Genomic DNA, 27,480 nt, shown 5'->3' with positions numbered 1-27,480 from the left:
TTACAGAGCAAACTTGTATTTATTTACACAATGGACCTACTGCAGAACATGTCTCATCCTGATGAAATGAAGAGATGTAGAGCTGGAAAATGGTAAAAGTTACGTCTTCTTTAACAAAAGAAAAGTTCAGTCAGTGATACATTTAATAAATAATATACAGTATCACTAATTAAAAAAATAATGGGGCTTCCCTGGTAGCGCAGTGGTTGAGAGTCCGCCTGCCGATGCAGGGGACACGGGTTCATGCCCCTGTCCAGGAAGATCCCACGTGCCGCGGAGCGGCTGGGCCCGTGAGCCATGGCTGCTGAGCCTGCACGTCCGGAGCCTGTGCTCCGCAACGGGAGAGGCCACAACAGTGAGAGGCCTGCGTAACGCAAAACAAAAACAAAAACAAAAACAAAAATAATGAAGGAAACAGAATTAAAGTGTTCTAATAAAGTTTTATTACATTAATTGCATATAGTTAGAGTAAGTAGGTTGGCAATACAGGGGGAAAGTAACTCTGTAAGGCTGACTTGGAAGGACAGTTAAAAATTACTTCTTATTAGCATAGTGACCACTAAAATATTTGTTTTAAATTACTGGAAAACACATTTTTCCTTTTGGGTAAGGAAAGCGTTTCCATACCCAGTCCCTACCATGTGCTCACGTGTCTATATGCTATTCAGCATCCTTTGTTTATAGGTAAAATTAACACCAACAAATGGAATTGACTTTTGTTAGTGCTTTAAAGAATATTTACTGATTTATATCAATCTCACTAACATCAAAGATACAGGTTACAATGCCTTCTGAATTCACTGCTTCAAGTAGCAGTTATCAGTCCTGTTTGCACACTTTTTGAAAAATATAGATTTCTGGATCACCCTTGAGGATTCTGATTCAGTAGGACTGCAGTAGAGTGCGTGTACCATCAACATTGATTTAAACCTGTGAATTACCAAGAATTCTAAGTAACAGAATCCAAATTTGTAAGTTTATTACTCGCAGCATTGCTATTTTCTTTTTCTGAATTTTCTCTGGTATTTCAGCGGATAGCAGGCATAAGTAAATATTTATCGAAAGTATTTAATTGAATGCCTTTATAAGATTACTGCAAAAAGTAGTAGAAAACAAAATTATTAATTGAAAATAGTGATAACACATTTAAAATTTTACTTATATATCAAAATGATTTAAAGAGAAAATGAAATGAAAATAATGTGGGCACAATCTAAAAAGAAGATGTGGTAATATGTAAATCTATTTAAAACACCCTTACCATATAGAATGTATTTTCCTTATTACATATGGAATTAGTGTATTAAAGACTACAACTTTATAATAATAAAAGACTGTAATCACATTTGGTAACTTTCTATTTAATTGTAACAGCTTTCCAGCATAAATAAATGGATTGGATTTACTTTGCATGAAAATTGTATTATGAAAAACCTCACAAAGTAGAGACTATCCACATTAAATGGTCAGGTCTAATATATGGTACTGTTACATCTAAATGTTGTTGTGCGGATGAATTCACTATCATTTTAGTGTTAGCTGAATTGTCATTAAGTAGTCTTGTTTTAGAAGTGCTTATTTTAGTGTTAGCTGAATTGGTCATTAAGTAGTCTTGCTTTAGAAGTGGTTATTTTGGTCACTGTAGCTTTATGCTGGCAGTTACTGACACTGGAATCACCCATGGTAGTAATAGTAGTTGTGCTAGTTGGTTCAGCTGAAGTGGTGGCAGCTGTGGTAGTCATACTCTCAGTAGAAGTGGTGGAATCAGTTGTGTCTGTTGTGGTTGTACCCTCAGTGGTAGTGCCGGCCGTTGTCGTGGTAGTTGGTTGAGTTGTGGTGGTGGCCACTGTGGTAGTTGTAGCCTCAGTAGAAGGGGGAGAATCAGTTGTGTCTGTTGTGGTTGTACCCTCAGTGGTAGTGCCGGCCGTTGTCGTGGTAGTTGGTTGAGGTGTGGTGGTGGCAGCTGTGGTAGTTGTAGTCACAGTAGAAGGGGGAGAATCAGTTGTGTCTGTTGTGCTTGTACCCTCAGTGGTAGTGCCGGCCGTTGTCGTGGTAGTTGGTTGAGGTGTGGTGGTGGCCACTGTGGTAGTTGTAGCCTCAGTAGAAGGGGGAGAATCAGTTGTGTCTGTTGTGGTTGTACCCTCAGTGGTAGTGCCGGCCGTTGTCGTGGTAGTTGGTTGAGGTGTGGTGGTGGCCACCGTGGTAGTTGTAGCCTCAGTAGAAGGGGGAGAAGCAGTTGTGTCTGTTGTGCTTGTACCCTCAGTGGTAGTGCCGGCCGTTGTCGTGGTAGTTGGTTGAGGTGTGGTGGTGGCCACCGTGGTAGTTGTAGCCTCAGTAGAAGGGGGAGAAGCAGTTGTGTCTGTTGTGCTTGTACCCTCAGTGGTAGTGCCGGCCGTTGTCGTGGTAGTTGGTTGAGGTGTGGTGGTAGCCACCGTGGTAGTTGTAGTCTAAGTAGAAGTGGAAGAAGCAGTTGTGTCTGTTGTGGTTGTACCCTCAGTGGTAGTGCCGGCCACTGTCGTGGTAGTTGGATGAGGTGTGGTGGTGGCAACTGTGGTAGTCATAGTCTCAGTAGAAGTGGTGGAAGCAGTGGTGGCTGTTTTGGTCGTGCCCTCAGTTATATCTGTGATCGTTTTTTCAGTTGAAGTGGCGTCTGTTGCAATTGTGGTTTCTGTGGAATCAGTGGTTGGTATGCTTGTAAGTTCCGTTGAAGTGTGCTCAGTGATGGTAGTCATGGTACTGGATGTTGTGGTAGAATCTGTAGTGCTAGTGGCAACTGTAGTTTTGGAACTATCAGATGAGCTTGTTTCAGTCAATGAGATTGTCCCCTGGTTTTGAGTAAGTTGTATAAAAATGGGGGCATTATTATTTTTCCCATTATACACCAGAGACACTATGAGTACTCCAATTGCCACTGTTATCACAGAAGCTAAGAGACAAGCCAGGAATATTTTCCACAGAGACCAGCCACTAAACAAACTTCGTGTCACCTGAAAAGGATTTAAATATAATTACTGAAGTTGAAACCAAATGTTGCAAGAAAAATATGTCATTTATAATCTTTTTATATATAGATTACTTCAGTGGAAGAATGTATAAACATAAAAAATACCTTAATAGCCTGTAGTAATAAATATTGGATCAAGTTTAATGTTTCATTTGGGAAAGGCTTGGTCTTTGTAATAGGAATAAAGGAATAGCCACTGATCTGTCTGCTTTCTTTTCATGTGTATTTAAAGCTAAAAGAAATATTAAATGTCATCTTAGAAACTGTTTATTCCTCCCACCATCAAATGAAGTATCTACATGTGTGTGTCTGACTGCTGCATCCCATGATTTGAGGGACCCAAAATATCACCTGATAAAATCTTCTCCCTTCATTGGCCTATCAACTACCAGATTTGTGTCTGCTTTACAGCCTTCCATTTTAAATGCATTAATTAACGGCCTATCAAATATTCTAGCTAGCTGTTCATACAGGTTAGCATGGCAGCATGCAAATCAGAGTTGAAGACATTGGTTGAAATCCATCTTGTGCGCCACCAGCTATTTTCACTGTGTAAGATGTTAACCTCTTTGATCTTATTTTTTCATCCATAAAAATCTACAAGATTAGAATAGGGATTAGTGTCAGTAATATTACTTTGTAATATCTCTCTAATCTGTTATTGTAGAGGAAACATTGCATAGTATAAAACATGTAAGCCTTGAGACAAGAGAGTCTTGAATTTGAATTCCATCCCATTAATATTCTGAGCAAGTTTCTTAACTTGCCTAATTCTCAACTTGCCTTGTATCAAAAGTGGGGATAATAATATCTACCTCCAAATGTTATTGAGAAAATTAGAATAAGAAACATCCTTCAAATTAGATTTTTGCAGAAGGCGGGGCTTTATAGTAATTAAGGGCATAGCCATTTGAATCTAACAGATTTAGGTTTAAATTTTAAGTCCACCTTTTACTAGGTAGATGGTGGTATGTGGAAATTTGCCATGTCTTGCAAAGCCTCAATTCCCTTGCATGGATAATATCACCTATTTAATAAGGCTAAACAGTAAATAAGAAAACAGTATGAATAATGTTGTCCTAGCACTTTCTAAGTACTCAAAAAACATCTGATTTCACTAATTAGCTCATTCTTATCCATTTTCTTATGACTGAAAACAATCACTAAAGGAAACAAAGAGCACATATGTCATTGGAGCATGTAGGGTAACTCTTCAATTTTCCAAAATAGTGGACACTGTCTCAGACAATAAACCACAATTTGGGTGTTGAGAGTGACACCCACTAGGCAATCAGAAGCAGTTCAAGGGCATTGGGTACCAAGGCTAAGGGAATTTGTGGCACCAACTAAGAGAGCCCAATGACTAATGGCACCTCCTGCCCCATGTCATCTAGGCCTTAGAAAGGAAATCAAAGGGGGAGGAGAGGAAGGACCATACTCACACCTCAGAGGAAAATTACCCTCATTTTTTGTTTGAATTTTTAAAAAGAGGAGCAAGATTAATAAAAACTCATCTTAACCTAACCTGAGACCTGTGCTCAAGTGCTATTACTGCTACTATCTAGATGTGTGAATTCTTACAAACAATCTAAACTTCCTAGACCACGATGTTTTCCATCTGTGGCTAAGTAAAGGCATCTAAAATAACTTTCAGCTCTCTGATTGGTCTGGTTTGTTTGAGGTCATCAGAGATATATTCTCTAAATAATTCTATCAAAAGCCTTCTTCCACAGTGTTTCTTGTCATTAAGAGTTTATCCTCTCTTCTCTTATCAAAGTCTTTCCAAACTGTCTCTGTAGCAGGATTAATCAGAGGAGGGGTGTAGTCCAGGGCCAGAAGAATCGAACCAAACTGCCAGGCATCAGTAGCAATCAGTCAAAATCAAGTTTTCACCTGGAGTAGGGGGAGGAATGGAGGAAAGACTCGGAGATCAGGTCTCAAGGTGAAGAAAACAGAATGATGAGAAACAGTGTAAAGAACACCGGAAATCTGCTTCTGGGCACCAAACCAAGGCAAGGCTAAATATTGTCTAAGTCAAGGTTGAAAACACACGAGGTCAGAAACAGGAGGCTAACAGAAGGCCCACAGTTATGCTCAGAAGCAGGAAGTGAAGGAGAGTGAGCCAGATCACCCACAGACTAGGGCCCCAGGGCTTTAACACATGACTTCACCTTCCACTGAGCAAGGGTTACAACGTCATTCACTGTCAATGCATTTGCTGTCATCAGCTACTCGGTCCTCCAAAAAAAGGAACCCAAAACTTTGGGGTTTTTTTTGATGCTTATATATTTTCCCTAAACTTTATAGGTGTTTTTTCTTTCCATCAAGATCATTAGCTCCTTAAATTAAGAGTCCCATAAATCTACCTCTTCTGCATTCCCTCTCAGTGATTTGACATGTTCAAAGGATGCTGTAGATTTTCAAAAGAACAATGTTAATTGATTGAATGTTTTTTCTCTAATATTAGATCAAAAACACTTCCATGTGGATTACATCATAACCCAGAGAAACAGTGTCACCCCAGACATTACCTGAAAATGCTGGGATTCTCTGTTTGGAAAATTTGGAAGTCCAAGGGTCCCTCTGTTGATGCAGATGTCATTTAAATTGGGACCAGCATCACCAGTTACATCAATTGATGTTGCAAACTTACAGGCTGAACTCTGAGCTTCATCATTTCCAAGGTTCGGGAATGGCTGTGTACAGAAAAGAATGGGAGAAAAATAAGATGCTATTGTATTTTGTGCCTAAAGTAATACAATTCGGACAAATATAAATTAGATTATGTCATATTATGGCTTATTTGATCAAATAAGATCATTTGAAACCTGAGGAATAAATAAATACATTTATTATATTTCTTCTCAAAATAAGAAAATCGAATTAGGTCATCATAAATTACATTTAATTATTTTATATAATTATTCACATTAAAATTCAGGCATTATCTTTTACCTTCATCATATTTAAAGGATTTGTTAAATATCATTATGTGGCAAGCTGATGTAGAGAGATATTTTAAAAAGTCCCATAATAGGATGTGGAGAAAAGGGAACACTCCTACTCTGTTGGTGGGAACGTAAATTGGTGCAGCCACTGTGGAAAATAGTATGGAGGATTCTCAAAAAACTAAAAATAGAATTATCATATGACCCAGCAATTCTACTCCTGGGAATATAACTGAAAAAAACAAAAACACTAATTCAAAGAGATACGTGCACCCCAATGTTCATAGCAGCATTATTTACAATTGCCAAAGTATGGAAGCAACCTAAGTGTTCATCAACAGATGAATGGATAAAGAAGATGTGATATATATCTACAGTGGAATCCTACTCAGCCATAAAAAAGAATGAATTCTTGCCATTTGCAGCAACATGGATGGAGTTGGAGTGCATTATGCTAAGTGAAATAAGTCAGACAGAGAAAGACAAATACTGTAAAATAAAAAATACAACAAACTAGTGAATAAAACAGAAAAGAAGCAGACTCACAAATACAGAGAACAAACTATTGGTTACCAGTGGGGAGAGGAAAGGGGGAGGAGGATGGGTGGGGAAAGGGTTATTATGAGAATATATAAAATCATATGTATGAAACTTCTGAAAATTGTAAAGAACTATAGAATTTAAAGAATCTTTTATTCAATAAAAAAAATTACATACTTCTGTGTAATTCTACATGGCCATAAATTTGTGTGCTTCAGCTAGTATGGAATAATAAATTACTTTCCAGAAAAAAATTTTTTTAATAAAATAGAATTTAAAAGTCCCAAAATGAAAATTCTAGAGACTTCAAGGCTTATAAAGAACAACACTTTGTGGTCTTATTCATAATGAGAAAATCAAATCTAAAGAGGTGAAGTGAGAGTCTAGGTATAGTAAATTGCAATAGGACACTTCTCCCACTGCAATCAATCAATCAATCAATAAATAAAATTGAAGGGCTTTCGAAGAAGTGAAAATCAGATTACTTAAAATTTAAAAGAAGAAAGAGCTTTTCCAAGGTGATCTAATAATCATAGGCCATTTTATTTTCTGGGAGCATTTGTTGATTCTGAGTATGAGTTGAGGTTCTGACTAACAAAAGAGTCAGCAAAACTTTTGCTGTTCATGTGAGTCTGGCATAACAGACTGGAAAATAGGGGGTCCCCAAACACAAGGCCTTTGTAATGTTCTGGAATAGCTCAGGAGGCTGGAAATCAGGATGGAAAGGCAGAGTAAAGTCTTCAGCAGTATCATAGTGATTAGGAGATAAAATCCTGCTATCAGAAAGGGACTTAAACACAAGACTGGTTTCCCCCTAAGGACATTTGCCATACTTTGAGGCTGCCTGGCATAGGATGTTAAAGAGCTGACCTTGAAATCTCTGAAGGTCAATCTCTGAAGAATATACATACAAACATTATAAACAAAATAATAGTAAATTAAATCCAAAAATATATCAAAATGGTAAAAACTCATAACCAAGTGAGGTCTACCCAGCTACCTAAACTAACTTAGAATGAAAGTTAGTTTAACATTCAAAACAGCTAATATAATTCACCACATTAACAGAAATAAAGGAGAAAAACACATGTGAATATATCAAAAAAATGCAGAAAGACTTCTGGCAAAATTCAACAACCATCTGTGACAAAATTTCTGAGCAAATTAGTAATAGAAGAGATTTTCCATAATCTGATAAAGGATAGCTCCATAAAACCTAAACTAACATCATAATTAATGGTAAAATATTTCATGTTTCCCCCTGAATTTGGGAACAACACAAAATGTTCACTTTCACCACTTCCATTCAACATTACATTGGAGGTTGTAGCCAGTGCATTGTTAGAAAAACAAAAACAAAGTTATAAAATATGAAAAAACAAAGACATGATTGGGTTTATAGAAAATCCAAAAGAGGGTCCAAGATGGCAGAGGAGAAGGACGTGCTCTCACTCCCTCTTGAGAGAACACCAGAATCACAACTAACTGCTGAACAATCATCAACAGGAAGACACTGGAACTCACCAAAAAAGATACCCCACATCCAAAGACAAAGGAGAAGCCGCAGTGAGATGGTAGGAGGGGTGCAATCATAATAAAATCAAATCCCATACTGCTGGGTGGGTGACTCACAAACTAGAGAACACTTATACCACAGAAGTCCACCCACTGGATTGAAGTTTTGAGCCCCATGTCAGGCTTCCAAACATGGGGGTCTGGTAACGGGAGTAGGAATTCCTAGAGAATCAGACTTTGAAGGCTAGCGGAATTTGATTGCAGGACTTCGACAGGACAGGGGGAAACAGAGACTCCACTCCTGGAGGGCACACACAAAGTAGTGTGTGCATCGGGACCCAGGGGAAGGAACAGTGACCCCAGGGGAGACTGAACCAGACCTACCTGCTAGTGTTGGACGATGTTCTGCAGAGGCAGTGGTGGCTCTGTCTCACCGTGAGGACAAGAACACTGGCAGCAGAAGTTCTGGGAAATATTCCTTGCCATAAGCCCTCCCAGACTCCGCCATTAGCTCCACCAAAGAGCCCAGGTAGGCTCTCATGTTGGGTTGTCTCAGGCCAAACCACCAACAGGGAGGGGACACAGCCCCAGCCAACAGCAGTCAAGTGGATTAAAGTTTTACTGAACTCTGCCCACCAGAGCAACAGTCAGCTCTACCCACCACCAGTGCCTCCCATCACAAAACTTGCACAAGCCTCTTAGATAAACTCATCCCCCAGAGGGCAGACAACAGAAGCAAGAAGAACTACAATCCTGCAGCCTGTGGAACAAAGAACACATTCACAGAAAAATAGACAAGATGAAAAGGCAGAGGGTTATGTACCAGATGAAGGAACAAGATAAAACCCCCCAAAAACAACTAAATGATGTGGAGATAGGCAACCTTCCAGAAAAAGAATTCAGAATAATGACAGTGGAGATGATCCAGGACCTCGGGAAAAGAATGGAGACAAGGATAGAGAAGATGCAAGAAATGTTTAACAAAGATCTAGAAGAATTAAACAACAAACAAACAGAGTTGAACAATACAATAACTGAAATGAAAAATACACTAGAAGGAATCAATAGCAGAATAACTAAGGCAGAAGAACGGATAAGTGACCTGGAAGACAGAATGGTGGAATTCACTGCTGTGGAACATAATAAAGAAAAAAAAAGAGAAAAGAAATGAAGACAGCCTAAGAGACCTCTGGGACAACATTAAATGCAACAACGTTCACACTACAGGGGTCCCAGAAGGAGAAGAGAGAAAGGACCCGAGAAAATATTTGAAGAGATTATAGTCGAAAACTTCCCTAACATGGGAAAGGAAATAGCCACCCAAGTCCAGGAAGTGCAGAGAGTCCCACACAGGATAAAACCAAGGAGAAACACACCGAGACACATACTAATCAAATTGGCGAAAATTAAAGACAAAGAAAAATTATTGAAAGCAGCAAGGAAAGAATGACAAATTACAAGGGAACTCCCAGAAGGTTAACAGCTGATTTCTCACCAGAAACTCTCCAAACCAGAAGGGAGTGGCAAGATGTAATTAAAATGATGAAAGGGAAGAACCCACAACCAAGATTACTCTATCCAGCAAGGAACTCATTCAGATTCAGTGGAGAAATCAAAAGCTTTGCAGATAAGCAAAAGCTAAGAGAATTCAGCACCACCAAACCAGCTCTACAACAAATGCTAAAGGAACTTCTCTAAGTGGGAAACACAAGAGAAGAAAAGGACCTACAAAAACAAACCCAAAACAATTAAGAAAATGGTCATAGGAACATACATATCGATAATCACCTTAAACGTGAATGGATTACATGCTCCAAACAAAAGACACAGGCTTGCTGAATGGATACAAAAACAAGACCCATATATATGCTGTCTACAAGAGACCCAATTCAGACCTAGGGACACATACAGACCAAAAGTGAGGGGATGGAAAAAGATATTCCCTGCAATTGGAAATCAAAAGAAACCTGGAGTAGCAATATTCATATCAGATAAACTAGACTTTAAAGTAAAGAATGTTACTAGAAACAAGGAAGGACACTACATAATGATCAAGGGATCAATCCAAGAAGAAGATATAATTATAAATATATATGCACCCAATATAGGAGCACCTCAATACATAAGGCAACTGCTAACAGCTATAAAAGAGGAAAGTGACAGTAACACAATAATAGTGGGGGACTTTAACACCTCACTTACACCAATGGACAGATCATACAAACTGAAAATTAATAAGGAAACACAAGCTTCAAATGACACAATACACCAGATAGATTTAATTGATATTCATAGGACATTCCATCCAAAAACAGCAGATTACACTTTCTTCTCAAGTGCACACGGAATATTCTCCAGCATAGATCATAGCTTGGGTCACAAATCAAGACTCAGGAAACTTAAGAAAATTGAAATCATATCAAGCATCTTTTCTGACCACAACGCTATGAGATTAGAAATCAATTACAGGAAAAAAAAAATGTAAAAAACACAAACACATGGAGGCTAAACAATACATTACTAAATAACCAAGAGATCACTGAAAAAATCAAAGAGAAAATCAAAAAATACCTAGTAACAAATGACAATGAAAACACAATGATCCAAAACCTATGGGATGCAGCCAAAGCAGTTCTAAGAGGGAAGTTTATAGCAATACAAGCCTATCACAAGAAACAAGAAAAATCTCAAATAAACAATCTAACCTTACACATAAAGGAACTAGAGAACGAAGAATAAGCAAAACCCAGAGTTAGCAGAAGGAAAGAAATCATAAAGATCAGAGCAGAAATAAATGAAATAGAAACAAAGAAAACAATAGCAAAGATCAATAAAACTAAAAGATGGTTCTTTGAGAAGATAAACAAAATTGAGAAACCATTAGCCAGACTCATCAAGAAAAAGAGGGAGAGGACTCAAATAAATAAAATTAGAAATGAAAAAGGAGATGTTACAACAGACACCGCAGAAATACAAAGCATCCTAAGAGACTACTACAAGAAACTCTATGCCAATAAAATGGACAACCTGGAAAAAATAGACAAATTCTTACAAAGGTATAACCTACCAAGACTGAACCAGGAAGAAATAGAAAATATGAACAGACCAATCACAAGTAATGAAATTGAAACTGTGATTAAAATCTTCCAACAAACAAAAGACCAGGAACAGATGGCTTCACAGGTGAATTCTATCAAACACTTAGAGAAGAGCTAACACCCATCCTTCTCAAACTCTTCCAAAAAATTGCAGAGGGGGGAATACTCTCAAACTCATTCTATGAGGCCACCATCACCCTGATAACAAAACCAGACAAAGATACTACAAAAAAAGAAAATTACAGACCAGTATCACTGATGAATATAGATGCAAAAGTCCTCAACAAAGTACTAGCAAACAGAATCCAACAACACATTAAAAGGATCATACACAATGATCAAGTGAGATTTATCCCAGGGATGCAAGGATTCTTCAATATACACAAATCAATCAATGTGATAACACCATATTAACACATTGAAGAAGAAAAACCATATGATCATCCCAATAGATGCAGAAAAAGCTTTTGACAAAGTTAAACACCCATTTATGACAAAAAGTCTCCAGAAAGTGGGCACAGAGGGAACCTACCTCAACATAATAAAGGCCATATATGACAAACTCACAGCAAACATCATTCTCAATGGTGAAAAAGTGAAAGCATTTCCTCTAAGATCAGGAACAAGACAAAGAAGTCCACTCTCACCACTATTATTCAACATAGTTTTGGAAGTTCTAGCCATGGCAATCAGAGAAAAAGAAATAAAAGGAATAGAAATTGGAAAAGAAGAAGTAAAACTGTCACTGTTTGCAGATGACATGATACTATACATAGAGAATCCTAAAGATGCCACCAGAAAACTATTAGAGCTAATCAATGAATTTGGTAGAGTTGCAGGATACAAAATTAATGCAGAGAAATCTGTTGCATTCCTATAAACTAATGATGAAAAATATGAAAGAGAAATTAAGGAAATACTCCCATTTACCATTGCAACAAAAAGAATAAGATACCTAGGAATAAACCTACCTCAGGAGACAAAAGGTCTGTATGCAGAAAACTGTAAGACACTGATGAAAGAAATTAAAGATGATACCAACAGATGTAGAGATATATCATGTTCTTGGATTGGAAGAATCAACGTTGTGAAAATGACTATACTACCCAAAGCAATCTACAGATTCAACGCAATCCCCATCAAATTACCAATGGCAGTTTATACAGAACTAGAACAAAAAATTTTCAATTTGTATGGAGATACAAAAGACCCCGAATAGCTAAAGCAGTCTTGAGGGAAAAAAATGGACCTGGAGGAATCAGACTCCCTCATTTCAGACTATACTACAAAGCTACAGTAATCAAGACAATATGGTACTGGCACAAAAACAGAAACATAGATCAATGGAAAAAGATAGAAAGCCAGAGATAAATGCACGCACCTATGGTCAACTAATCTATGACAAACGAGGCAAGGACATATAATGGAGAAAAGACAGTCTCTGCAATAAGTGGTGCTGGGAAAACTGGACAGCTACATGTAAAAGAATAAAATTAGAACACTACCTAACACCATACACAAAAATAAACTCAAACTGGATTAGAGACCTAACTGTAAGACTGGACACTATAAAACTCTTGGAGGAAAACATAGGAAGAACACTCTTTGACATAAATCACAGCAAGATCTTTTTTGCCCCATCTCCTAGAGTAATGGAAATAAAAACAAAAATAAACAAATGGGACCTAATGAAACTTCGAAGCTTTTGCACAGCAAAGGAAACCATAAACAAGACGAAAAGAAAACCCTCAAAATGGGAGAAAATATTTGCAAACGAATCAATGGAGAAAGGATTAATCTCCAAAATATATAAAGAGCTCATGCAGGTCAATATTAAAGAAACAAACAACCCAATCCAAAATGGGCAGAAGACTTAAATAGACATTTCTCCAAAGAAGACATACAGATGGCCAGGAAGCACATGAAAAGCTGCTCAACATCACTAATTATTAGAGAAATGCAAATCAAAACTACCGTGAGGTATCACCTCACACCAGTTAGAATGGGCATCATCAGAAAATCTACAAACAACGAATGCTGGAGAGGGTGTGGAGAAAAGGGAACCCTCTTGCACTGTTGGTGGGAATGTAAATTGATACAGCCACTATGGAGAACAGTACGGAAGTTCCTTAAAAAACTAAAAATAGATTTACCATATGACCCACCAATCCCACTACTGGGCATATACCCAGAGAAAACCATAATTCAGTAAGACACATGCATCCCAATGTTCATTGCAGCACTATTTACAATAGCCAGGTCATGGAAGCAACCTAAATGCCCATTGACAGACGAATGGATAAAGAAGATGTGGTACATATATACAGTGGAATATTATTCAGCCATAAAAAGGAACGAAATTGGGTCATTTGTAGCGACGTGGATGGATCTAGAGACTGTCATACAGAGTGAAGTAAGTCAGAAAGAGAAAAACAAATATTGTATATTAAATCATATATGTGGAACCTAGAAAAATGGTACAGATGAACCGGTTTTCAGGGCAGAAATTGAGACACAGATGTAGAGAACAAACGTATGGACACCAAGGGGGGAAAGCGGCGGCGTGGTGGGGGCAGTGTGATGAATTGGGAGATTGGAATTGACATGTATACACTAATACGTATTAAATGGATAACTAATAAGAACCTGCTGTATAGAAAAATAAATTAATATTCAAAAACAATCCAAAAGAATCTATAGACAGAATGTTAGAATAAGTGAATTAATGAGATCACTGAATACAGATAAATATAAAAAAATTTAAAAAGTTGGAATTCAGTATGAATTCACGTTTAGCTTAATATAAATGCAGATGATTGCATACAGAAATATTTATAGACACATGTGTACACACTGGTTAACATACACACATATTTCCTTGCTTTGTCAGCTGAGAGGACCTAGAAGCAACAACACACTAGCAGGAACAAGTACCCAGACATTGGTTTCTGATACCATTCTCTAGCGAAAGGAACCAAGGATCCTTGGCGAAATTGCTGATTATAGGGCTGGGTGTGGAAATATACAAGATGAGCCTGGAGCATCTTGTAGCACCAGAGATTAAGGAAATCCTCCATGCTTCACCAAAAAAAAAATAATAATAATAACAATGATAGAGGTATGTCAGTATGTCAAAGTGACACAGGAACCAGCTGAAAGAGCTCTCAATAGCCAAATCTATAACAATTGGAGCAAAAAACTTAAAGTAGTATTGGATTATAACCCGAAGTATAAAACAAACATCTGGGAGTCAATACTGATATAAATGATTGAACAAATAAGTGAATGAGGAAGAAGAGGTAAATCTCCTATGCAGAAGAATCCCAAATGATTGACATAGATACTACACTCTCACGGAACATAACTCCCCACTCTTTAAGAGTGGGCTAAGCACAGCAACTTCCAAAGAATATAGTTTGGAAAGGGACGAGTGGAGAACAACTTTAAGAACCTTGTTAAGTATTACCTCATCCAGGTGATCAAAGTCAACATCAACAATAATAAATCATGTTAATAATAGGTACTGTTGGGCTTCCCTGGTGGCGCAGTGGTTGAGAGTCCGCCTGCCGATGCAGGGGACGCGGGTTCGTGCCCCGGTCCGGGAAGATCCCACATGCCGTGGAGCGGCTGGGCCCGTGAGCCATGGCCACTGAGCCTGCGCGTCGGGAGCCTGTGCTCCGCAACGGGAGAGGCCACAGCAGTGAGAGGCCCACGTACCACAAAAAATAAATAAATAAATAATAATAGGTACTGTTGATCTGATGTGATGAGAATGGCACTTTGCTTCCATGGTCTTCCCTAAAAGGAAAACAAACAAACAAAACAAAACAAAAAAATACAGAGCCCCAGGCTAATGATAAAAAAAAATCAGACAAATCCCTATTGAGGGAAATTCTACCAAATATCTGACTAGTATTTGTCAAAACTATCAAGGTCATCAAAACCAAGGAAAGTCTGAGAAACTGTCACAGCCAATAGAAGCCTAAGGAGTCATGATGGCTAAACCTAATTTGGTAGCTGTGATGGGATCCCGGAACAGAAAAGGGGCAGTAAGTAAAAACTAAAAAGTCTGAATAAAGTATGGACTTTTTAAAACAATAATATATCAACCTTGGTTCATTAATTGTAACAAAGGTACCATATTAATGTAAGATGTTAATAATATGGGAAACTGTTGAGGTAAATAGATGAAGGAGATTACGAGGTACAAAATTCCAGTTGCAAAATAAATGAGTCACAGGAATGAAATGTGCAGTCATTAACTATATAATATCTTTGTATGGTAACATCATAACTACAGTTACCGTGGTGATCATTTTGAAACGTAGAGCAACATCAAATCACTATGTTGTATAACAGAAAATAATATAGTGCTGTAGGTCAATTAAATTTCAAAAACAAACAAACTCATAGAAAAAGAGATCAGATTTGTGGTTATCAGAGGTGGGGTCCATGGAGGCAAGGGGTAATTGGATGAAGGCAACCAAAAGGAAGAAACTTCCAGTTATAAGATAAAGGAGTACTAGGGGTGTAATGTGCAACATGATACATATAATTAACACTGCTGTATGTTATATATGAAAGTTAAGAAAGTAAATCCTGAGATCTTATCACAAAAAATTCTATTTAATTTTGTATCTATATGAGATTATGAATGTTCACTAAACTTATTGTGATAATCATTTAATAATGTATATAAGTAAAATCATGCCATACAACTACATACAAAATTTATGCCATACAACTTAAATTTATACAGTGCTATATGTCAATTATATCCCAATAAAGCTGGAAGAAAAAATAGAGGAAATTAGGTTCTAGGTATATGGGAATTCTCTGTACTATGTTTGCAGTTTTCTATAAGACTACAGCTATTTTTAAAAATAAAGGTTTTCAAAACAATAACAAAGTTACATTTTTCAGGTTCTACTGCCCAGGATTTCTAAGTCTAATAAGACCAGTAGCCATCTGTCCACAACCTACTAACTGAAATTCCTCATACCAGAATGCGTCTTGTAGCCTTAACATTATTAATGCCATCCTCATTTTTCAACAGAACTAGGCAGTCCATGAAAGACCTACGGAAGACAAGTCATTTAGTAATCTCTCAACACGCATTTTCTAGTTTCTATTTGATTTTTCTGCTCTTACAGATCTTATGCTCCATTGGTGAAGCACAACAGGCTTGTTTGAATTTGATAAAATGTGTGCAGATAAATATGATAAGGATTAGAAGCTGGAAAATGTTTGCGTACAAACATATTCACCATAGTCTTTATGGAGTGGGCAGCACAAAGGAGGAAGGGAAGGGTGTTGGGAAGATATAAACAAAAGATTTCACAAACTTGCAACAAGTAGTGATCTAATACATAGAATAATGAATATAGACAACATTCTTGTACTATAGTTATGTAATGTGATAAATATTGCTACAGCTAATCATATTACAATATATAATAACATCAAAGTAGCACATTGTACACCTTAAATTTACAATGTTATGTGTCAAATATATCCAATAAAAAACTAAAAAAACAAAGACTTCAACTATATCTGTAATGGTTTATTTCTTAAACTTGGTGTTTGGTACATACATGCCTATTACATTATTCTTGAAGTCTTTTAAATACATGTTGAATTTTTTAAAGTAAATGAATTAAAAGGATGGGTTCAAATAAGAAAGGTTTTGGTGGTTAGGTTTTTCTTGAAGTCAGTCTAAGACATTTCCTCAACAGCACCATCTATAACATTTTATAAACTTACTATGTTAAAATATATTAGCTCTATTTATTTGAATAAATGTTATTTTCTAACAATAGAAGATTATTTCTTCAACTAAAAAAAAAAAAGGAGAGACAGAGAAATAACTCCAGATACAGTTTTAAGAAAAAGATAGAGAGCAATCTGTGTTATATTCTTACGGGAGTGTAAATTGTTATGTATAAATTTGTTATAGCTCAAAAACATTACAGAATTATCTAATTTTTACTCATAGGACAGCAAGAGCATTATTTAAATGTACTCTCTCAATTACATTGATTAAATAACCAATCCTAAATGGTTATTAAAAATGCTATTGACATTGCTGGCTCAATCTCGAATTTCTGTTAAAACAATCAAGCTACATATGTGTGCAGACAGTGGCCACTGAGCAACTATAACTAAGAATAAAAGGGAGTATAATTATGATTAAATATAGTCAAGAAGGAATACACTCAGGCAAAAAGAAATTAGTCAAGTTCTGTTTTTCTAAAGGTGTAATATCACGCCAAAGAAGTAAAGAGAATAGCTATGCAGTGATACCAAATAAAAGAAGATATAATACACACAAGCACTTTAAGAATTTCCATCTGTTTTTAAATAGGTAGCTTTGAGAAAATCACACAGATTTATATTTTATAAAAGCTTTGTGTTTCTTTGTATTATTACTATCGTTACTCTTCAGCTATCCAGTTTGTTTATGGCTGATGAACTTGAATATTTTTCTGAATTTCTGTAATTAAATAAAAATTCACTGGCAAGACCAACTCACCAGAATTAAAAATATTTAAGGGAAGAAAGATGGTAAGTGATTGCACTGAGAGCAGAGTAGTCTCTAAAGTTAAAATTTTGAGAAGTTGGGGGGCTATGAATTATAGTTAATTAGCTCTTGGTAGAAGCCAATAATCTCCATTACATACACCCAATATGCATTAGCTATGTTCATAGAATAAAATTTTAAATTCTATGCTCATAACTTAAGAGATTACCATTTCATGTTTCCTAAGAGGGAAAAACAAACTCCTAAATTTCTCTTTTTTATGTAGACTTCAACTGCTACTATAATCCACTGGTGAAAATGGGCATCAATTAAAAAAAAATTTCTCTACGATTATATCCAAATATTCAGATATAAAGTGAGATAGTCAGTGATGAAGATACATGCCCTTTATTTGAAAACTCTCATTATTATCTAGGGAAATCTTCAAGATGAATAATTCCTTAGTAAAGGGACCTTTTTATCTGAGTATTTTGACACTGTGAAGACCTAATGACATAGCTGCAAGGCTAGAAGAACCATAAAGAAGATCTTTAGGGGAAAGGAGTGCTGATCTAGAATCAAGAGAACAATTTCTCTGCCTTGTACCTTCCTTGTTAGTGCAGGGGACAAAAATATTTTTCCTCACAGAATGTAATTGTCCATTCAAACTTATACTGATTTCATTCAACACATTTCCACATGTTTCCAGTATCAAGGGCTCTAGTCAGAGACAAAGTTACATAAAAGGCAATCCCAAAACACACAGTACTAAATTATTTCTTCTAAAAACATAAGCAATAGTCAAATAATATTGTATATAATTGAACTCTAATATTCCCTTGAATACAATTCTTTACTAAAAAAGAAACTCGTATGTAGTTAAGTAGAGGCTAATCTAAAGGACTTGCCAGATAATTTGCTTCCTAGGTCTAGAATTCACTTACAAGATTATGTTCTGACTTTCAAAAATGTATGAAATCTTTGAGTTCTGACAAATCTACACATTACACTAAAATCCAGGCAATTAACACAAAAATCTATATATCACATTTTAAAAACATAAATTGTTAATGCAATCAACCACAGATTTGTCATCTTATACTCTAGTTATGATAACTGTAGAGAATTATTTGAACAGCTTATTAAATTGTTACCCCCCAAATTGCTAATATCTTAGATTACTGAGTATTAAAATAAATTTCTTAATAATGCATATATTGATATACAGAAAAAAATACAAGTTTTCTAATTAACAAGTAGTCATAGAATAGCTAAAAATTGTCTTTCATGTAGAATTCTGATTAAAAATTGCTTTTTGGGGGCCTCCCTGGTGGCACAGTGGTTGAGAGTCCGCCTGCCGATGCAGGGGACGCAGGTTCGTGCCCCGGTCTGGGAGGATCCCACATGCCACGGAGCAGCTGGGCCCGTGAGCCATGGCCACTGAGCCTGCGCGTCCGGCGCCTGTGCTCCGCAATGGGAGAGGCCACAGCAGTGAGAGGCCCGCGTACCACACAGACATACACACAAATTGCTTTTTGGGAAGAACCATGTTGTAATAAAATAAAAATCAGAGTTGTATTATTATTGAAAACAAGACTCTGAACTATCAGAACATACCACGGTGGTGCCACCAATACTCATCGGCTGTTTTCCAGACTGTTCCATCACTACGTATTTCCCACATTTTCTGTCCATTCTTGAAGCACAAGCTTAACTCCAGAAATGTTTTTCAGCCTGTTCATTGCTCTTTATACCTGCAAACATGAGAGATAATTGAGTTGATTAATATCCACTATGAGACATCACTGCTAGTGTGGATTAGACTAAATAATAATTATTCTTTATGTGGGATCCACCTTAGAGGAAGAAGTGGGTGTTAAGAAATTACATGAGGATATAAGAAAACCAATCCCACCTCTGTGATGACACCCTCAATACTATGCCACCAGGCAGCTTCCTGGTAGAATGAAACTGCAATTATACAATTCTTCCTTCTCTCTCCTATCACATCATTTCACAGAACTCTTCCTTCTGACTTCAGGAACAGCTCAAGATAGAATTCTGAAATACGTGAATGTTGCTGTTGCTTCTTTTCCAAATAGACAGGAACATCTTTCCGCTCTTACTGGCAACAACCTTTAGGCACACATGACCCTCTGCTCATCAAGTCTTGACCTTCTTGGGTTCCTCCTCACCTTTAAAACTTTTCCAATCTATTCTTTTTCTCTGCTTCTAGAAAATGTTAATCTAACTTGATTTATACTTCTGGAAAAAAATAATACAACTTGGCTTACATGTCTCCAAGCCCCAGACTGATACAGACGGTTAATCTGATAAACAAATCGCTGTGAATATATTCACCAAGATCCCCTTCTCTTCGTTTTTTGTGAGATCTATTTGGCATAGTTACCCAGAAGATTACTTCTGATTTTGCTTACAGTTTAGTAACAAGACACTTGGGCAGGTGGGGCTTTTCTAACTTCTGAAAATTATACTCAAAAGCAAAGGACTTTTTTCTTATCTGTAGATACATCTTTGGAGGGATCTAAAAGACAATTGACAAGAGTTAAGAAATCATTTTTTTTAAGGAATCATTTTTAACCTCAAATAAAAAGTTATCAATCAGCTCCCAACACACATACCCAAGGAATCCCAAATAAAACTGGTATAGAAAATTATTTATGAAGAATGGTGCTTAAATAACCTAAAAGTTTTTAAATATCTCTTCAATTTGTAATTAGTCCATAGTTAATTTCTTACAAATGAAGCAACAAAGACAAAATACTTACACTTTTTGTTGAAAATGTCTCATGTAGCACTTTTTAACTTGCCAGATATCTACCAGGTTTCAAAGATAAGAATTACCTGATAATAGAGCTGCAAGAGGGCTGGGAAATCTTGGAGTTAACTCAGCCTTGTCATTTTAAGATTGAGGGAATTTGTGTCCAAAGAGGGGAAGTGATAAAATCAGCTGGGTGGTAGAACCCAGTTTCCTTTCAGTCTAATACCGTCTCTATAATTAGCTTATTAATAGTGACTTTGTAGAAAGATGGACAGCCTAGTAGGAAGTCAAGCAAATGTCTTTTGAAAACAAAGTGAAACAAAGATATCAAAGACTTGGATTTGGAAAAGATCCTAGATATGCCTGAAGCCATCTGAGACTTACTGAACTTTCAGGGGCAAAGTCTGGGAGCCTGACTTTTTGGCCAAATGTCAAGTAATCTTTATTCAAACAAGTTTGAGAAATAGTTTGCTAACCAATGATCCCAAGCATGCACATGGAGTGTCTTCATATCTTTAGGGAATAAAATTGTGTGTGTAAAGAAACTACAATTTTCTCAAATTAAAAAAATGGGTAAATTTTTAATTGCTTATTCCTTCAATAAGCACTACTGAGTCTCTGTTATACCCAAGCATTGTGCAAGAGGCTGAGTGCTCAATGGTGAATAAAAGAGTCAAGATTCCTGCTCTCTTGGAGTGGAGTAAAACGTATACTGAATTATGTCTTAAAATATTTTTTGATCATTTCTAAAGTTCTCTTATAGATGCATTCTTTAGCTAAAAGTTTCCATTGGAATCCATGGAAGCAAAGTAAAATGGCCTTTAGATCTAGAGAATAAAAAAGGTGTGAAAAAATTAGGGAAGGGATTTATTCTAGGAAAGAGTAAAAGACAACGCTTTACCCCTCCATAATGAAACTAAGGCAATGAAACTATGGCTTCTGTGACAATATAAGTAGAGTGATCATGTAGTTTATCACTCCAAACCAAAATACTTCTGAGAGCAAAAGGAAGCAGTATTAATAATTTAATTTTACAGAGACAACACTATCCCATGTAAACCAGGACATGTGGTCACTTAGCAATAAAGAACCCATGTGAGTTAGGAGATTCACTAGTACTAACCATGACCACTGGATAAGTCAATGCATTTAAAAATTGATTCAATATCTCTAGTGAACAAATATTCGATTAGAATACATAGTTTACTTGAGCTTTAAAAAAATCTAGTATGGTGTTGCAGTACTAACACACACATATTTATATACTGCCCTGGAGTTCCAGAACCACTGAGAAGGTAAAATTCCAGAGTGTATATCATTAAGTCACTGACAAAATAACATCAAAGTCCCACCCTCATTGTCATTAGTTGATGAACTGTTTCAAGAGCCAAAGTAAATCACTATGCACTTAAATCTTCAGCATAAATTTAGAACTTTATTTTCCCAAAGAATACTTTTTGTGCTTTTTTCATATCACAAACCAACAGCAGGAGAGGGGCACACCTGGATGACTACAACAGGCAAAGAAATACAGGCAACTCTCATTGGTATGCTGAATATCTCCTAGAAAAGCTCTTTGATATCTGCATAATGTTGAGTCAAAAAAATGTGGAAGTATATTAATTGAGGGTGGTTGATGGTCTTTTAACAACTGGTAGAAGATTTTTTTTTTTACCAATTTTTTTTTTGGCCAAAGAATGCAGAGCCCGTTAAACTGCCATCTGTTATAAAATGAACCACACTGTAGTCTTAAAGATTACAACAAAATTAATTTATTGATCAAGTCACCCACTTCAAATACTTCCATGACTGAAATTTCACCGTGATCTGATATTAATCGAAACACCGATTTTTTTGGATGGCTCTGAACCAAGATGGCGGACTAGAAGGACGTGCTCTCACTCCCTCTGGTGAGAACACCAGAATCACGACTAGTTGCTGGATAATCATTGACAGGAAGACACTGTAACTCACCAAAAAAGATACCCAAAATCAAAAGACAAAGGAGAAGCCACAGTGAGACAGCAGGAGGGGCACAAGCATAGTAGAATCAAATCCCATAACTGCTGGGTGGGTGACTCACAGACTGGAGGACACTTATACCACAGAAGTCCACACACTGCAGTGAAGGCTCTGAGCCCCATGTCAGGCTTCCCAACCTGGGGGTCCGGCAACAGGAGGAGGAATTCCTAGAGAATCAGACTTTGAAGGCTAGAGGGATTTGATTGCAGAACTTTGACAGGACTGGTGGAAACAGAGACTCCACTCTTGCAGGGCACACACAAGGTAGTGTGTACATCGGGACCCAGGGGAAGGAGCAGTGACCCCAGGGGAGACTGAACCAGACCTACATGCTAGTGTTGGAGGGTCTCCTGCAGAGGCGGGAGGTGGCTGTGGCTTCCCAGACACTGGCAGCAGAAGTTCTGGGAAGCACTCCTTGGCGTGAGCCCTGCCAGAGTCCACCATTAGCCCCAACAAAGAGCCCAGGTAGTATCCAGTGTTGGGTTGACTCAGGCCAAACAACCAACAGGGAGGGAACCCAGCCCCACCCATCAGCAGTCAAGTGGATTAAAGTTTTACTGAGCTCTGCCCACCAGAGCAACAGTCAGCTCTACCCACCACCTGGCCCTCCTATCAGGAAACTTACACAAGCCTCTTGGATAGCCTCATCCACCAGAGGGCAGACAGCAGAAGCAAGGAGAACTACAATCCTGCATCCTGTGGAACAAAAACCACATTCACAGAAAGATAGACAAGACGAAAAGGCAGAGGGCTATGTACAAATTGAAGGAACAAGATAAAACCCCAGAAAAACAACTAAATGAAGTGGAGATAGGAAACCTTCCAGAAAAAGAATTCAGAATAATGATAGTGAAGATGACCCAGGACCTTGGAAAAACAATGGAGGCAAAGATAGAGAAGATGAAACAAATATTTAACAAAGATCTAGAAGAATTAAAGAACAAACAAACAGAGATGAACAGTACAATAACTGAAATGAAAACTACACTAGAAGGAATCAATAGCAGAATAACTAAGGTAGGAGAATGGATAAGTGACCTGGAAGACAGAATGGTGGAATTCACTACTGTGGAACAGAATAAAGAAAAAAAGAAAAAGAAAAGAAATGAAGACAGCCTAAGAGACCTCTGGGATAACATTAAAAGCAACAACATTCACATTATAGGGGTCCAAGAAGGAGAAGAGAGAGAGAAAGGACCCGAGAAAATATGTGAGGAGATTATAATCGAAAACTTCCCTAACATGGGAAAGGAAATGGCCACCCACGTCCAGGAAGCACAGAGAGTCCCATACAACATAAACCAAAGAAGAAACACACCAAGACACATAGTAATCAAATTGGAAAAAATTAAAGACAAAGAAAAATTATTGAAAGCAGAAAGGGGAAAATGACAAATAATACACAAGGAAACTCTGATAAGGTTAACAGCTGATTTCTCAGCAAAACACTACAAGCCAGAAGGGAGTGGCATGATACACTTAAAGTGATGAAAGGGAAGAACCTACAACCAAGATTACTCTACCAAGCAAAGATCTCATTCAGATTCAATGGAGAAATCAAAAGCTTTACAGACAAGCAAAAGCTAAGAGAATTCAGCACCACCAAACCAGCTCTACAACAAATGCGAAAGGAACTACTCTAAGTGGGAAATACAAGAGAAGAAAAGGACCTACAAAAACAAACCCAAAACCATTATGAAAATGGTCATAGGAACATACATATCGATAATCACCTTAAACGTAAAGGGATTAAATGCTCCAACCAAAAGACACAGGCTTGCTGAATGGATGCAAAAACAAGACCCATATATATGCTGTCTACAAGAGACCCAATTCAGACCTAGGGACACATACAGACCGAAAGTGTGGGGATGGAAAAAAGATATTCCCTGCAAATGGAAATCAAAAGAAACCTGGAGTAGCAATACTCATATCAGATAAAATAGACTTTAAAATAAAGAATGTTACAAGAGACAAGGAAGGACACTACATAATGATCAAGGGATCAATCCAAGAAGAAGATATAACAATTATAAATATATATGCACCCAACATAGAAGCACCTCAATACATAAGGCAACTGCCAACAGCTATAAAAGAAGAAATCGACAGTAACACAATAATAGTGGGGGATTTAACACCTCACTTACACCAATGGACAGATCATCCAAAATGAAAATAAATAAGGAAACACAAGCCTTAAGTGACACAATAGACCGGATAGATTTGATTGATATTTATAGGACATTCCACACAAAAACACCAGATTACACTTTCTTCTCAAGTGCGCATGGAACATTCTCCAGGATAGATCACATCTTGGGTCACAAATCAAGCCTCAGGAAATTTTAAAAAATTGGAATCATATCAAGCATCTTTCTGACCACACGCTAAGAGATTAGAAATGAACTACAGGGGAAAGAATGTACAAAAAACAAACACATGGAGGCTAAACAATACATTACTAAATAACTAAGAGATCACTGAAGAAATCAAAGAGGAAATCAAAAAATACCTGAAGACAAATGACAATGAAAGCACGATGATCCAAAACCTATGGGATGCAAGCCAAAGCAGTTCTAAGAGGGAAGTTTATAGCTATACAAGCCTACCTCAAGAAACAAGAAAAATCTCAAATAAGCAACCTAACCTTACACCTAAAGGAACTAGAGAAAGAAGGACAAACAAAACCCAAGGTTAGCAGAAGGAAAGAAATCATAAAGATCACAGCAGAAAAAAATGAAAAGAAACAAAGAAAACAATAGCAAAGATCAATAAAACTAAAAGCCAGTTCTTTGATAAGATAAAAAAAATTGATAAACCATTAGGAAGAGTCATCAAGAAAAAGAGGGAGAGGACTCAAATAAATAAAATTACTGTACTGTACAATAATGTGGAATGGAAGAAATCATGGGGCAAGTGAAATGAACCACCACTAACCACACCAAAGACTGGTCTTCATCCAAAGAAGGTGATGTTGTGTATAAGGTGGGATTGGAAGGGAGTCCTCTATTATGAGCTCCTTCCGGAAAACCAAACAATTAATTCCAACAAGTACTGCTCCCAAATAGACCAACTGAAAGTGGCACTCGACAAAAAGTGTCCAGAATTAGTCAACAGAAAACGCATAATCTTCCATCAGGATAGTGCAAGACCACGTGTTTCTTTGATAACCAGGCAAAAACTGTTACAGCTTGGCTGGGAAGTTCTGATTCATCCGCTGTATTCATCAGACATTGCACCTTCAGATTTCCATTTATTTCGGTCTTTATAAAATTCTCTAAATGGAAAAAATTTCCATTCCCTGGAAGACCATATAAGGCACCTAGAACAGTTCTTTGCTCAAAAAGATAAAAAGTTTTGGGAAGATGGAATTATGAAGTTGCCTGAAAAATGGCAGAAGGTAGTGGAACAAAAGGGAGAATACACTGTCCAATAAAGTTCTTGGTTCAAATGAAAAATGTGTCTTTTATTTTTACTTAAAAACCAAAGGCACTTTTTGGCCAACCCAGTATTTCTCCTCTATCATTTCCATCCGCTAAACAAAGTTAATCAAAATGAAAGAAGATAAAACTTATCCAGACTTTTAAGAATATTTTATTTTCTGAATTAGATTTTCTAAGTTTTACATCAAAAGATTCCAATTAATAACTATATTCTTATTCTGTTTAGGGCAAAGTTAAAATTATAGAGTTTCCATATTCACAAGGAACAATTAATGCTGACTTTTTAAAATCTTAAAATCTATAGGACATTCTTAATAAGTAATTTGGTTGTCTGATAGACTGTAATTTATTACCAGCATGTTCTAAATGCAATTTATACAAAAGACTACTTCATCCAAAGTCATTTCCAGAACATAGGGACATTTGAACATAGCACGCATAATGGGAGACTATAATTTAGAATGAATGAATGGGCTGTGTCACCAAGGGCCAGTGGGTCCTGAAAGCAGAGCTGAATTTCAATGCATCCTTTGCATCTGGATTCACTAACATACACTATCTCCTGCCCCAATGTTTTGCCTTCCTCTCTATCTCCTAACTTGTCTTTATTCCAGTAAACAACTTGAATGAAATTTTTTTGTTGTAATTACCTCTTTTAACAATTTGCTGGATGACAGATTCAGGACAGGCCTTCAGCTGTGATCTGCTTGCAAAGGCTGATGTGCTCAGGAAGCCTGGAAGACTGTGAGAACATATCCTCAGCCACTCTGCTCCATAGGACACCAGCTGACCCAAAAGATACCCAAAATTCCAGTGGTCAGCACCATTCCTCTGATATCCTCCTAAAAATATCTGAAATGCAGTTTCTGTTCCATCGGCACATTTTCTTCTTTGTTTTCTGTATTACTAGCAACTTTTTTACCTGATGCAGCTCTGGATTGCTTCTAACTAAAAAGAATAAAAACTTATTATGGGCAATTTAAAAAATAATAATATATATATATTTTTTATATACAGCAGGTTCTTATTAGTCATCAATTTTATACACATCAGTGTATACATGTCAATCCCAATCGCCCAATTCATCCCACCCTCACCACCCCCACCCCCACCGCGTTCCCCGCTTGGTGTCCATACGTTTGTTCTCTACATCTGTGTCTGTATTTCTGCCCTGCAAACCGGTTCATCTGTACTATTTTTCTAGGATCCACATACATGCGTTAATATACAATATTTGTTTTTCTCTTTCTGACTTACTTCACTCTGTATGACAGTCTCTACATCCATCCACGTCTCAACAAATGACCCAATTTCGTTCCTTGTTATGGCTGAGTAATATTCCATTGTATATATGTACCACATCTTCTTTATCCATTCCTCTGTTAATGGACATTTAAGTTGCTTCCATGATTTGGCTATTGTAAATAGTGCTGCAATGAATACTGGGGTGCATGTATCCTTTTGGATTACGGTTTTTTATAGATATATGCCCAGGACTGGAATTTCTGGATCATATGGTAGTTCTTTTTTTTTTTTTTTAACATCTTTATTGGAGTATAATTGCTTTAGAATGGTGTGTTAGTTTCTGCTGTATAACAAAGTGAA

General features: G+C 37.0%; 1 protein-coding gene across 1 annotated transcript; it reads right to left on the bottom strand.

Moving 5' to 3' along the window:
• Positions 1-420: 420 nt before the first annotated feature.
• Positions 421-26,727, bottom strand: LOC111180245 (uncharacterized). The gene is given in 4 exon segments (XM_022584456.2): positions 421-2,987; positions 5,536-5,700; positions 19,243-19,379; positions 26,526-26,727. Coding segments are annotated over 3 exon segments (1,644 nt in total). The 5' UTR covers positions 19,321-19,379; positions 26,526-26,727; the 3' UTR covers positions 421-1,586.
• Between the last annotated feature and the right edge of the window lie 753 nt (positions 26,728-27,480).

This window comes from Delphinapterus leucas, chromosome 14, assembly GCF_059928025.1.
Source record: "Delphinapterus leucas isolate spDelLeu-1000000601 "Yukka" chromosome 14, BTC_Dleu_Yukka2, whole genome shotgun sequence".
In the NCBI taxonomy this organism is placed as follows: Eukaryota; Metazoa; Chordata; class Mammalia; order Artiodactyla; family Monodontidae; genus Delphinapterus; species Delphinapterus leucas.
This window is presented reverse-complemented; position numbering and strand designations above follow the sequence as displayed.